The 14,211-nt window shown below is 39.2% G+C and overlaps 1 protein-coding gene across 2 annotated transcripts in view; it reads left to right on the top strand.

The window, feature by feature from the left end:
* Nucleotides 1–14,211, top strand: part of MOB3B (MOB kinase activator 3B) — an 88,005-nt gene that overhangs the window by 61,789 nt on the left and 12,005 nt on the right. For both annotated transcript variants that reach the window (XM_058826091.1, XM_058826090.1), the window contains exon 4: nucleotides 12,224–12,426. In XM_058826091.1, coding sequence (XP_058682074.1) covers nucleotides 12,224–12,426 — 203 coding nt within the window. The remainder of the gene's footprint in view (nucleotides 1–12,223; nucleotides 12,427–14,211) is intronic.

Below are 14,211 nucleotides of genomic sequence, written 5' to 3'. Positions count from 1 at the left end.
ATCTGCATACCACATTTGAGGTCCGCACAGTGCTTTTTTTCTAACATGGTTATTTCAAGAGATATAGCCACAAAGCTTCCAATTTATATTTCACTTGCTTTTTAAAGTCATGCACATTTTTAATCGGGTCTTTCCTTTTTTTTTTTTTTTTTTTAAGCAGAAGCATGAAACTCTTCATGTTTACTTTTAATGTTGGTGGCCTCAAAGGGAAAGGAAAAGCTTGGAGTAGCTTTTAAATTTTCAGAAATTATTAATGATTTGATCATGTGACTGCATGAATGACAGAAACGCATCTTTGCGTTATGCCTTTGGATATGCCTTACAGGGGATTCTGGGAATGTCGAAGAAGCAGCAATGGACAATCTCAGTCTAAGGCCATTCATAACATTAACTTCCAGGAGTGTGGTGAAACTTTACTTCCTGAAGGAATTAAGTAAAGGGCAGCAGGAAAGTTTTAAGAGTTTTCTGTGGTCTTGAAAGTGGGACTTTTGCTTACAAAAGTCTTATACACCAACGGCACCAAATTATTCTTGGTGATGCAATACACCTGAGCACTAAGTTGAAATAGCAGAAAATGGCTAAACTGCCAAATGAATAACTTCCAAAGAGAGTCAAGTAGACCAAGGTGTTATGAGTGGGTGAGTTAAAAGAATAAAGAGCAAGAACCCAGAGACTACTGAAATTGATTGTACTCCGGCTTCAGTGGCCACTCAAATTGATCATTGAAGAAAAATCTAAGCGTTCATGTTAATGGGGTGCTGCTGCAGGGAATGGAACAATTAACTTTCTTACTGTTGCCTTGCTTTAGAATTGGATGATGGATGCCATCTTAGGGAAGGACTCTGACTATATTAACCCTGTAATTAATCTGTAAAAGAATAAAATTTACTCCGGTGAAATCAGGATGCCTCACTTTTTCAGCTGTACTTGATGATAGAGCAAATCAACTTATTTTTGGCTAGTTATGTCTTAAAATAATGTTTCTATTTGTTCTCTTCCAAAACCTTTGAAAGTTGAGCATTTGATATTTATTTACTTATTTTTCTTCAAAATTTTACTTAGCCCTGAATGTGTCTTACAAAACTCATTTGTGAAGGTCAAGTTATTGCATCTTTTGAAATTGTTTCTGTAAATGTCCTTTGCTAATGACATTCATATATTATTATTCTGCTTAGGTTTTTTTTTTTGATTTTTTTTTAAAGAGGTAGGATACTTTTACTTATTGATTTTCCAGATTCATTCTCAATTAAATTAATGGCAAAGCTTTCTTTGATTTCCCGGTACCAGACAGACCCCTGTGTTATCTGAAGAGTCAGATCTTATCTACTGATGACATGCTAGAATAATCTGTTTAAATGATAGTAGCTCCTTTTGCAGAGACAATTGTAGGTTTTGAGTGCCTTAAAAATCCAAGCATCTTTGACCTTTGCTTTAACAGTAAACATAAGTCTTATGGGGCATATGCAATCAAAATATTCAAATTTTATTTATATAGTTTTTGGTCCTGGTTTGGAATTATGCTGGATCCAAAACTTGTCGGTCTATGATTGCTTTTCTGCAGCCTTCCCTGTATGCCTGCGTGTGAATTTGTGTGTGTGTGTGCACATGTGTGTGCCTGCTGATATAACCAGAAATTTCTTGGAAAGTGCTGTCACCTGTGAGTCTAAAGTCCTGGTTCCTTTTCCAGAATAATTTGAAATGTCTTTCCTTTTATGAATCATCTCTTGATATTAATTGAGAATATTCTCATGCACGTACAAGCTTGCTAAGTCAGCACAAAGAGTCAGAAAACATGTTGCATTAGAGGACATAAGGGCTGCAGTGTCAGGAGTTAGAGTTGCCTGACTATTTCTTCTAATGGCTGACTGAAAATGAATTTAGCACAGTAATCATCTTAAGAACAAAATTTTCTTTTGTGATATTAGCCTGTCAACTACAGCTGCTTAATGTCATGCTGAATTTTGTCTGATATGGGGCCTGTGTTTTTCAGTTAACTGCCAGAATATCTCCTGCTGTAGACAGGAGGTCTGGTTCTGAATGCATCACTAAGATTGTGCTGCTTACTACTTCTGATAATGTTTCATTTTGCTGCCTCTTGCAGCCCCTCTGGAGAACATGCCCTTAGAATAGCATGTGTCTTCCAGTGTCCCTGTGAAATTAATGAGCAACCAGAATTCGTTTGTTTACCAGAGACATCAGGAGTTAAGGAAAGTAAAAGCCGTGCTGAGCATGGGAAGCCAAAACCACGTCCTTGCCCAGAAATTGTTGGTTCATGGTAAGTATTACATGAGCAAGGCTATTAACAAGTAGGGAGGAATGCTTTTCCTTTGATAACTTGGCAAGGCTCCAGTGTTGTACAAACATACATACTTTTTCCTTATGTTCATTCAACGGGTTAATAAATTCTCTTTTCACTTCCTAAGCTGCCAAATGCCTAAGCTTACACTGCCAAATGGCTGCTATATTTTCTGTCCCAGAAGGGGCTGCATTTTGTTCACCTGCACTATGGTTTCTGGTCTCTGAAATATTCTAATGGTTTTCCAAGCTAATTTAGAACATACATATATAGGTAAATGCCATACAGGCTTCCTCAAATGCAGCTGTCCAACAAAATTAATTTTGTTACTATGGTCAAAATGGCAGATGATTTATACTGACCCATAATCATGATTCTGCAGCTTTTTATGGCAGTGAGTTACAGAGCTGTTCTAATGGGTTTATCAGGCTGATTATTGTCTGGAGTAAAACCACCTTTGCTTGGAACAGGCAGCAAGAGTGTTCTGCGCTGTGGCATTGCAGAATTTCTCTTCTGCTCTTCTTAAGCAGCAGCGGGAGAAGTAATCAGTAAAGGGGAGGAGTCAGATTGCAGTCAAGTCACAGCCACTGTAAATTTGCTTAAAGTCCATGGGATCTGGTTTATGCAGTGCAGGAAATTAGGTCTCTGTAATCTGATTTCAGGGAGAGTTTAATTCTCCAGTATGCTTTGCATACTGTTTCACAATATCTGCATTATAAGACTGGTCTTGTGATGAAATTGACGATTAAATGGCAGATTTTAGTGCTGTCACCCATTTCTTGAAATCGAGCAGCAGAGAGAGCTGTTAGGGATGTTCAAATATTGCAATGCTTTCAACAATTTTCTGATTTGTAACCTGTTCCTTTAGAGCTCTCTCCAGGACAACGTATGAATACTTTTGTTAAGAACTAACAGTGGACCTGCCTGCTGATTTATGTTACTGAGGAGTAACACTGCTAGGGGTTATTCCCATTTAAAAACAAAGTTTCTTTGCTAAGAAAGCCATATAATCTCAAGAGTGTTTTCCTTCCTTCTGCTCCCTCTGATTTGACAGCAGAAGGGAGGGCAGTATCATGATGATGTAGGTGCATGGTTGTGTAGATTATCCTTAATATTTTGCAGTGATCTACTTATTTTTTTGTGGAACAAAGTCCAGCAAAACTAACATTGCATTCATTGGCCTTTGAGATAGACACTTCCTTGACTAACACACTGCAACAACATTACACACTGGCTTAGCTCAAGGTAGATGCTTTTGCAGCCACGGGCATCTTTTGCAAATTTTTGTGCTTTGGGTGCATGGGGGGAGTAAGAGTGGAAGGGTTTGGTTCAGCTAACTTCTCAGCATGTTGGAATTCTGGTAACATTGTTTTCCTGCTAGTTACTACAAAATTGAAAACAGTTCTTACGTTACCAGGTTGTTACATTTTTAAGCTGTGTTTGCAATAGGATAGTGTCAATGCTTTTGACAGCAGAGAATGCAATCTTTTTTCCCTCACATGTATTTTTAAAAAAGAATGAATTATGATTGTGGCCTGCAAAAGGATTTTCAAGTGTGCATCAAAATTTCTGTGCACAACTGCCAAAGGACTTAACAGCTGCTCTTGAGTAAAGCAAGACTTCAAACCACACAAATACAGGAGGTAAAATTGCTAAAATGTGTCTGGATCACTGAAGGTTTAACTAGGCAGTCATTTTCCTTGCATGTTACAGACAGCAGTGTGGGCAATTGAGAACTGCAGTTAATGTGGCAGACAAAAAGGCTAGGTTGTTCTTTCTGGCTCCTCATCATTGTCTTTCTGTGACCTTATGCATTCTGATTCTTGCCTAGAGGAAAACAGGCAACAAAGACCAACTGTATAATGACTTTTCTTCTGTTTCTTCTCTAAACTATGCAATTGACCTACTCCAGGGACACAGTGATGCATATTGAAATAAGAAGATTCAAGATTATCATCTGTCAAAGGAGATAAGCTGTTTGTGGCATTCATCTCAGACCTTTAAGACGCTCCTTTATCCCCACCTGATTTAATTTCTTTAATTCTTAATCCATCTTTTTTTTTTTTTTTTTTCATGCAAAGAACAATTTCTGTATCAGCAGGATTTAAATTAGGACCTTCATCATGACATTAAAACATCTATGTTTTAAACCAGCAAACCATTAGCTTACTGGTAGTCATTGCACAAGATAATCAGCATATATTCACATGTGATTGTGACCAGCTCTTTGAGCAGACAGGAGTTGTAATTTTGCCTTTGCAGAGTGAGTCATGAGAGGAAGGCCATGACACTCTCTGCAGTTATGGGGGTGGAATATGCAAAGAAGTAAGACAAAAGATCAATGATTCACTTTTTTAGCACTGAGCTGTATGTCTATTTGATGATGGATAGACTAGACCTGGATCCTCACTCCAGCACAGGAGCAGATCACCTGACAGCAAATTAAGAAAATGTAAGGAATGAAGTTGATAGCAACAGAGAGTCATGGATACATGGCTGATTTCAAAACAAAAGGGAACATCCCTCTATTTTCTGATGACCTAAGAAAGACCTTCAGTCTTTCTTAAGACTTTCAGAAATGTATTGGCCCATTTGAGTTTTGTAAGTTGTGAAGAGCCCTGCTTTATGTGAGAAGTAGCGTTTCCAGCAAGTCAAAGAAGCAAAAAGATCAAAAGAGTATGGGGAGATTGACACGCAGGGAAAACAAAACAATGTGGCTGTTCTACTATGCTGGTGTGATGCACAAACAGATATGATGCTTTAAAGGATTTATAAGTCCATGAGCAAGGCCAACAAGGAGAACCTCACCAGCAGTACGTTACTGTAAAAAGAAACCAGAATTGTAGTGGGTGACTGCCTGTTAAGGGGCACTGAGTTGTCCATCTGACAGCCTGATAGACAGTCATGAGTGGTATCCTGCCCTCCAGGAACAGGGATCCATGGTGTTGCTGACCCTGACCTGTCATAGACCACTACCCCCATCACTTCTTCATATGGATACAAATGACACCACAAGCCAAAATATAGGTGGGAACAAGGAAGATTATAAGGCCATGGCAAAGCAGGTGAAAAACATCCCAGGTCATCCCCATGCCCAAGTCATCTCCTCATCTGTCCACCTATTCAGAGAAATCAGGACAGCCAGAGGCAGACACATTGTGCAGATCAATGTCTGGGTTGGTGGCTGCTGCCATTGAGAAGGTTTTGTCTTTTATAACTGTGGGTTGTGTTTTTATGATTTTTAGCCTGTTATGGGGGAAGGGGATCATCCTGGCTAAAATGAATCATGGGCAGCACACTGGCCAATTAGGTGCAATGGGCTTTAAACTGAAGGACTTGGGAGGTAGGATGCAATTGTGCCATTGCATCCTCCTGCAGAGCAGGTCATAGCAACCTGTGCAGAGATGGATGTTCCTTACCTGCTCCTGAAGCTGAGGATCAAAGCACAAGACACATCATGGGTGCTCATGGCTATCCTTTTACACCCTTCCTGGGGAACATGGTTGGTTGATTATATTGTTTTATATATATAAGATATGTATGTATTAGTGCCTGCATACAAATGGATGCAGCATGAGGGTAACATGCCAGAGCTGGTGCAATGGACAGCCCAGCTGGACTGCACCTCCATCAATGCACATGGATAACAAGCAGAAGAAGCTGGAAACCATTGTGCAGTAGGAAAGCGATGATGTATTTGCCATCATGGAAACTTGGTGGAATGACTCTCATGACTGGAGTGCTGCAATAGATATCTATAAACTCTGCAGAAGAGATAGGCAAAGCAGAAGAGAAGGTGGGGTAGCACTGTACATTAGGGAGTGTTTTGATTGTATTGAAAGTGATGATGATGAAGATTACAAGGTTGAGTGCCTGTGGATGAAGATCAGGGCAAAGATCACAAAGGCGGGTGGTGGGAGTCTGTTAAACCACCCAGCCAGGATGAACAGACTGATGAGGCATTCTACAAGCACTGGCAGAAATCTCACAGTCTCCGGCCCTAATACTTGTGGGTAACTTCTCCTTGCCAAGTGTCTGCTGGAAATACAACACAACAGAGGGAAAGCAGTCTATAAAGTTCCTGAAGTGTGTCTGTGAATCTAAGGATGACAGCTTCCTTACACAATTGGTAAATGAGCCTACTAGAGGAGGTGACCTGCTAGACTGGTTGACTGTAAACAGAGAAGGACTGGTGGGTTATGTAGTGGTCAGGGCTGTCTTGGGCATAATGACCATGAGTGTTAGTTTTCAATACTGAGTGAATTAAGGAGGGGCACCAGCAGAGCTTTCACCTTGGTCTTCCAGCAGGCAGACTTCGGCATATCTAGGAGATTGATTGACAAGAGTCTCTTGGGACTCAGGCCTGAAGAGCAAAGGAGTCCAGGAAGGCTGGATGTGTTTTAGAAAAGAACTGTTAAATATTCAGAAGCAGACTGTCTCCACATGTAGAAATACAAGTTGCCAGGAATAAGACTGATTTGGTTAAACAGAGAACTTCAGCTGGAACTTAGGGAAAAAAATCTATTGTCTTTGGAGGACTAGGTAGTTTCACAGGACTATCAGGTTGCAATGAGACCATGCAGGCAGAAGATTAGTATGGCCAAAGTTCAGCTAGAATTTGATTTGGCCTTCAGTTAAGGACAATGAAAAAACTTTCTATAAATACCTTGGCAGCAAAAGGAGGGCCAAGGAGAGTCTCCATCATTTGTTAAATACAGAGGGTGGTGCATTGACAAAGGATGAGGAAAAGACTGATGTACTTAATGCTTTTTGTCTCGGTCTTTAATACCAAGATCAGTTGTCCTCAGGATATGCAGCCCCCAGAGCTGGAAGTTAGGGACAGGGAGCAGAGTGAAGCACACATTGTCGTGGTTTTGAACTAGTAATTAACAAAAAGGGGGAAAAAAAATTATTTATTTTTTTGCTGTGAGATATGGATTAAGATAAGAGCAAACCAGGTATAAAACTTAAAAGGAATAAAGAAAAGTTTATTGACAAACTACAAGAATAAGAACACTAGAATAAACTTTTAGAAAAACCTTTTCATTTCTCACTGCTCACTATTTTTTCGTTCACATGACAACAGAGACAAAAACTTTATAATTTTGATGGTTTAAACAGTTCTAATTTTCTTGTAGTCTTTTCCTCAGTTTCTGTAGAGAAACAGAAGTTCTTTTCTGTTAATTTATGGAGTTTGTCACAAGAAAACTATTTTTGTTATAGTTTCTCGTTTTTCTGATATCAGCTGCTCAGAGCTACTGTTATTAAAGCTCACCCCTCCCATTCCACATCACTCTGAAATGTGTTATGGGTCATGAGTTTGAAGATAGCATTTTTAAGGATAAGTTAGTCAAAGGCAAAAAAGTATTTTTCATCTGCTTCTGTGAGCTTCACTAAGAAACAGTTTTCTCATTGCCTCTCAAGGCTTCAAATCTCTCAGCACTTCACTATACCACAATTACTTCACTTTTTACTCAAATTTACACTTTGAACACCTTATTCCTCTCCATACTCTATTATGAATTAAAGGGGTTTTTTTTCAGGACTTCATTGTCCATCTCCATAGTTTTAACAGAAAGATATTTCAGCTTAATTAAAGCATCTCCTTAATTCTCTACCTTTCTTGAAGTCTTTTTTCTTTCTTGCCACTAGTAGTTTATAAAGTCTCTTTTCATGTTGATTACTCTCCTTTTCTCTCTCTGGATGAAAAGATTAATCCGCAAGTTTCGTCTGGATAAGAAAGAGTTAAAATCTTGCCCAAGCTTTTGTAGATGGTTCGGTGATCTCTGCTGAACAGGAGCTGGAGCTGTCTGCGATGGAAATTTCCTCATAGCTGCTTTTAGAGAGCGTGGTCTCTGTCTTTGCTTGCTGCAGGCTCAGAGTTCCTTTCTTCCTTCACTCAGCAGTTTTCTAGTGAATGTAGTTACAGCAAAACCTCCAGCTGAACCAGAGATCGGGCCGAGCCCGGCCCAGCCCGACCTGGCCCGGTGCAAGCCTCATCTCCTGGCCGGGAGACGAGAGACGCAGCGGGCCCGGCCCGGCCCCCGCCCAGCTGCATGGCCTGGGCAGGGAACCGGAGGCCAGCCGGAGCTCCGCCACCCTTCACAGTCAAGAAACAAAGAAGCACCACAGACTTCTGGGTGTACACTTTAAGGTGGGGTTCACAAGTTGATTCTACTTTTCAATGGCTAAAACTGCTGTCAATTCTCAGCAATGACCGATAATTGGTCAGGAGAAAAGACTCCCAGGACACCCCAGCAACTTTAACTTTCTTAAAGGTAAAGGAACTCCATGACACACATAATCCAGGAGGAGGTGGTTTGTGACCTGCTTTGCAAGTTAGACACTCACAGGTTTATGGGTTCTGATGGGATCCACCCCATAGAAATGAATGAACAGTGGAAGAACTTGCCAAGGTGCTCTCAATCATCTATCAGCAGTCCTGGTTAACTGGAGAAGTTCCTGGAACTGGAACCAGAAGCTGACTGGACATTGGGATTGGTCAGTCCTGTTGTGCCTGCAGTGGGAGGACAAAAGGAAATGGCCTTAAACTGAGATAAGGGAGATTCAGATCAGTAATTAGAAAAAAAATATTCACTGCAAGGTCGTCAGGCACTGGAATAGGTTGCCTGGGGTAAGTGGTGGAGTTACCATCCCTGGAAGTGTTCAAGAGGCATCTGGGTCTGGCGCTGATGATGTGGTTTAGTGTTTTAGAGACTACAGTCATAGTTCTGAGTGGAGAGTCGGACTTGATCTTGTAGGTCTCTTTCAGCTTTGATGATTCTAAGGCAAAGACTGCTGTGGCTGAGATGAAGGACAGAGAACAGGCTTCTTAACAAATCAGATGATCTAAATCTAAGTTAGTCTGTTCCCAAGAGTCACTTATAATTACTCTGTTCTGTGGCTGATTTATTTATAACTTTAGAGTTGCAATGGGAACAAAACAGTAGGCCAAAATCTGACCTCAGAATATAAATCTAGAATCATTTTGCTCTGATTTTTTCAATTTTGATGGCATTACTTTGTGTTCATTCTATTGTAATTGAGGTCAGAATCTATTCTCTTTTATCTAATTTTGAACACAAAGAACAGCAGGATGTACATTCAAAATAGGGCTGCAAGCACCTCAATATGTGTATTTGTACCTTGAGGCTGACCAGATTTCAAGCCTCTTCTGTGTGTCAGGGAAAGACAGACAGGCTGACAGGCTTTTCAAGGTTGAGGAGTGTAGGTAGCTCACTACACAGTTATCAGTTGCTTTCAGTGATACTATGAGATGCTTTTTAGCTCTTTAAAACTGTGTCAGTTTGTAAATGAGTTTTGCTGGAATAGGAAATAAATCAGAGAGCCACTACCAATTCTGCTGTGCCCAACTGATACATTTGTGATAGCAGCAATGTTTCTTTAAATTTTATTATTTATTTAAGAGAAAATCAATCAGATACAACTCCACAAAATAGGAAAAATTCTGCAACAGCAAGTGAAGGTACTCAATTTGTCTGAAATCTTGATTCATGTGAGGAGCAGAGGGAATCACTGCAAGTTTGTTACGAATCCTAGCCTGTTCTATACTATTTTTTTTAATGTGTTGTTTACATGTTCTCAAATTGACAGTATAATGCATCTAAAAAACTTCCAGATGAAAGTCCTCTCTTGCAGCAGAAACAGTGTTCTGTGGCCTTTGCACTTATTGCCTATAGCTGTGAAGTGGGAACATGGCCTGAAGAGAAGTTAAAGAGTTTTTCAGCTGGGTTTATTCAGATTGTTTTAGTCAGTTAATACAGAAGTAGGAATGTCTTCATTACAGCAACATTCTTCAGTAACAAATATGTGTCAGCCCTTGGAAGACGAAACTAATTATTCTCCATTTTGGAACATACCTGTTCTGGATTAGAAAATACAGGGCTTTCAAGAATTCATCTCTCAGTTTGGCAAACTAGCTTGCAGTGAAAAGTGCCAATTATTAATCTTCCTCTGTTTTTAAGACTTTACATTTTCTTGGGTATATTTTTTAATTTCTGGTATGGGTAAATTTTACAGAAATGTAAAGCAGGTTGCTTCTGTAATCATTCTTGAATTTAGCCATGATCTGATGGCTGGAATGAGAATGTGATCCCCCTGGTTAATGAGCAGTTACTTGAGGTTTCTATTATGTTTTTGATAGATTATATTTATTTTGCCCTTGGAAATAGCAACAATTTTCATAATCCAGGTGCTTGGCTAATTGTGTGGAGTTGTGACTTAAACAAGACATCTGTACATACTGTCAGTTCTGTAATTTAACCATGTCTTGAGCATTCAAACATTCTCCTCCATGATCTTCCATAATAGCTTTAGCACTTAAATGAATGTATTTGACAACAAAAAGCAAACCTTTCTTAAGAAAATAATGTAGCTGTGCCTTGATAGATGCAGCTATTTTTCTGATCCTTGGTTTGTACATCAGGAATAAGAAGGACACCATTGCATCTCTACAAGCTACCTAAAATTATTTCAAAAGGATTTTGAAATATTTGGTGAACACAGTACAGGCCAAAAAAAGCAAGACATTTTCCAACATTATCTGCACTTCAGCAGTGGCAAATGTAGGAGTAGTTCAGGGATACTTCTGCAGGCTGATGTGTTTCCAGACTCATATGCTGATGGACACACCAATGTTCATATCCACAGTGGATATATCCTGGTACGTCCTTGGCCAGGGATTCCAAAATAAGATACATGTTTATATTGATCAGATGGAGACTGGTTACAGCCACAGTTGATAATTATGTCATCTGTATTCAAAATCTGGGTTTGGTATGGAAATTCTCTCTGTATGTCCTCACATCACCCTCAGTGAAACTGGTAAATTTGTCCATTAATTCACCATTCTTATGAGTGCTGAGCAATATTTAACAGGAGACTAAAATCTGAAAAACTAGAAAGCTCACAAAAGTGTTTATTTATTATCTCCACCTTCTTTCATAATAAATGTTTATCTTGTTCAGAGCATGAACTGGGCTTTTAGTCAGTAAGAAAATGCTTGGCTGTGAGGTTTTTTTATTTTTTTAAAAAGAAAAAGCTGCATTTATGTGGTTCAAATCCAACTAAAACATGAATTAGATACTAAAAAATCAGGAAACTGTGGTACAAAGCAAAGTAGCAGTAAAGTTCCAAGCATGGCACTAAAGTCATCATGTCTGAGAGACAATCATAGAAGGAGATGAAACTTTAAGATTTTGGGGACAGTTTAGTGGCACATAACTCCATGCAAAATCAGTCCTTAATGGAGAGTTCTGAAGAAATTATTCATGCCCCATTATTGATGCCTGACAATTTATTAGTAAATGGTGCTCTGCTTTGGAGTATCCAGATGCAAAGTAGTGTAACTTTAAAAGTTGAAAGAGGCATTCCTGTATCTCTTCAAGAGATTTTTTATTAAAGGAGCAGTCAGATTGGTACATGTAACTGGGAGGAAGTTGAAAGCAAAGGAGTCCTTCTGTCAGTTATTTTTAACTTTTTATTAAATTTGGTGCTGTGAAATACCATGTTGAGCAACATGAGCAGGAAGAGTGTGTTACTTCTAAGAAGTACTCTGTATGTATCGCTTTGACTTATTGCATTATGTAAATCCATTGATGGTAATAGGTCAGCGTGCACTTCAGTGAAAATCACCTTTCTGAATGTTACAATACTGGAATTAAATTATACACGGGAAAAGAAGAACCTGTTCCTGTCAATCTTGATTTATTAAAGTTGTTTAGGTATTTGGGTATCTTTAGTGCTAGCTGTCAAATAAATGTATGCATGAAGTCATCTTCTGGATTGGAAAGGAGGCCTAGGAAGTCATAACCTAGTTTGCAGTAACAATCTCACACTTGGCTGTAAAGCTTCTGTGTTGGGAGGATGACAGGATGGTTATGATAACCTTGCCTTCTCTATTCACAGGTGTTCCCTTTCCAAAAAACTTTCTCCAGATCTGCAAGAAGATACTTTGTCGGCTTTTTCGGGTATTTGTTCATGTCTACATCCATCACTTCGACCGTATCATCCTTATGGGGGCTGAGGCCCATGTCAACACCTGTTACAAGCATTTTTATTATTTTGTGACAGAGCTCAACCTCATAGACCGCAAAGAACTAGAGCCTTTGGTAAGTGTGGGATCTGGGCAAAAGGTATAGGAAATTTTCCTCCTCCCTTCACCAAGACTTTCTCATCATTGTTGCAGTGAGTTTCCTTTAGAAGCAAGGTCTGTTGTTCAACAGATGATTGAAAGAGATGAACTCTGCCTCTCTGCATAGACCCTTCTGCTGCAGTGTTTGTGACATCCTCAGTAGGCTCTATAGAAAGAGAAAAGTGCAATGTATGTTGTATGGAAAAATACAAGGTGGAAAATCCTGACATTTGAAAATAGAAGTTAATTTGTCTTCTGCTTCTTCCTGTACTATATATTTAGTATATAATTTTATTCTGTCTGTTTTCACTGGTCAGTAACTCATAGCAGTCTTTTAAATGCATATAAAGGGAACAGTTATCTATATAAAGGTGAGTTGTGATGTTTTTTTAAGTCTTTAAGTAGGTGTTTGTGAAGGTATGGAGTGTGCTAGATCCAGAGGACACTCTGATTCTAAGTTAGATGAAATGAGACAGAGGTTCAGATAATTAGCAGTGTAACAAAACCAACATTTCCTTGTAGACTGAAATAGGTTAAAATTAAAATCATTGTTTCCAGAAGCAAGGGCGCAGAAATGGAAATGTTTTTTGCTGTTGCTTGAAAATGCAAATAAAAAAGTATAAGCAGAGAAGGAAAAGTTAGGGACAGTTCAGAAAGCAGTTCAAATCCATACTGTGGGTGTTTAGCCAACTTTAAAAGGCATGAGGGAGACATTTGTCCATAGGTTTGGAATATACTGTATCCTACAGCCTATTAGGAAGTGCTAGAATTGCTGGGTTTTGTTTTTTTGTTGTGGTTTTTTTGTTTGTTTGTTTGTTTTGGGTTTTTGTGTGTTTTTGTGGTTTTGTGGTTTTTTGTTTTTTTTTTTTGGTTGGTTGGTTGGTTGGTTGGTTGGTTGGTTGGTTGGTTGGTTGGTTGGTTGGTTTGTTTGTTTGTTTTGTGGATGTTTTTGTTATGGTTTTTTTTTTTGAACACAGAATCCCAGGACAGCTGAGATATTGGCTGGCACCTGTGGATATCATGTAGTCCAAATGCCTGTAGAAAGGGTACCCAGGATCACGTCATGTTTTAGTTGTTTCACATAAAGGCACATTGCAAGGATGTATATAGCACACTTGACATGAAAAAATTCTGACAGTGTAGCAAAGTGATGCTTGCCTGTGTTTCTGCAGGAACTGGAGTAGCTGCACATGTGGTTCTTGTACATACACTGATTGGAGGGGAGTCTGTGAAGTAAGAAAAAATGTATCATCTTGTTCTCAGCAGTTTGCAAGGCCCACTGAAAGACACTCCATATGGCATGTATTTATAACCTGAAATGTATTTATGTTTTTTCCTGCATAGGAGAATTTAATATGCTCTATAAATATGTCCTAAGGGGTAGAAGGCAGCCCTGCTAAAGAGAGTTTTTCAGCCAGAGTAGTGATGCTAAGTTAGCCTGTAACTATTAAATACTGAAGTTGAATCAATAGCAATATACAAATCAGAGTATCTCAGAAATAGGAGATCTTAACAGAGGGGACAAAAATGGTTTAATGCTGCAGTTAGTGGGTATCAATATCCCTGCACAAAGCTGACACATGAAGGTGTGGGGCCAGAGTGGTGCAGGAGGTTACTCAAGTCCAGGAGCAGAGCGAGATGGAAAATGTGCTCCAATTTGTGTGTGATTTCCTTTTGTATTCTTCCCTTCACAAAATTATTCTTGGGATCATTGTTTGATTATTAACTTTGTTGGGATTTACCATCTCCCAAATAAATGTTT

Source organism: Poecile atricapillus, chromosome Z (assembly GCF_030490865.1).
Source record: "Poecile atricapillus isolate bPoeAtr1 chromosome Z, bPoeAtr1.hap1, whole genome shotgun sequence".
Lineage (NCBI taxonomy): Eukaryota > Metazoa > Chordata > Aves > Passeriformes > Paridae > Poecile > Poecile atricapillus.
Note: the sequence above shows the minus strand (reverse complement) of the source record. Positions and strands in the feature narration are given on the sequence as shown.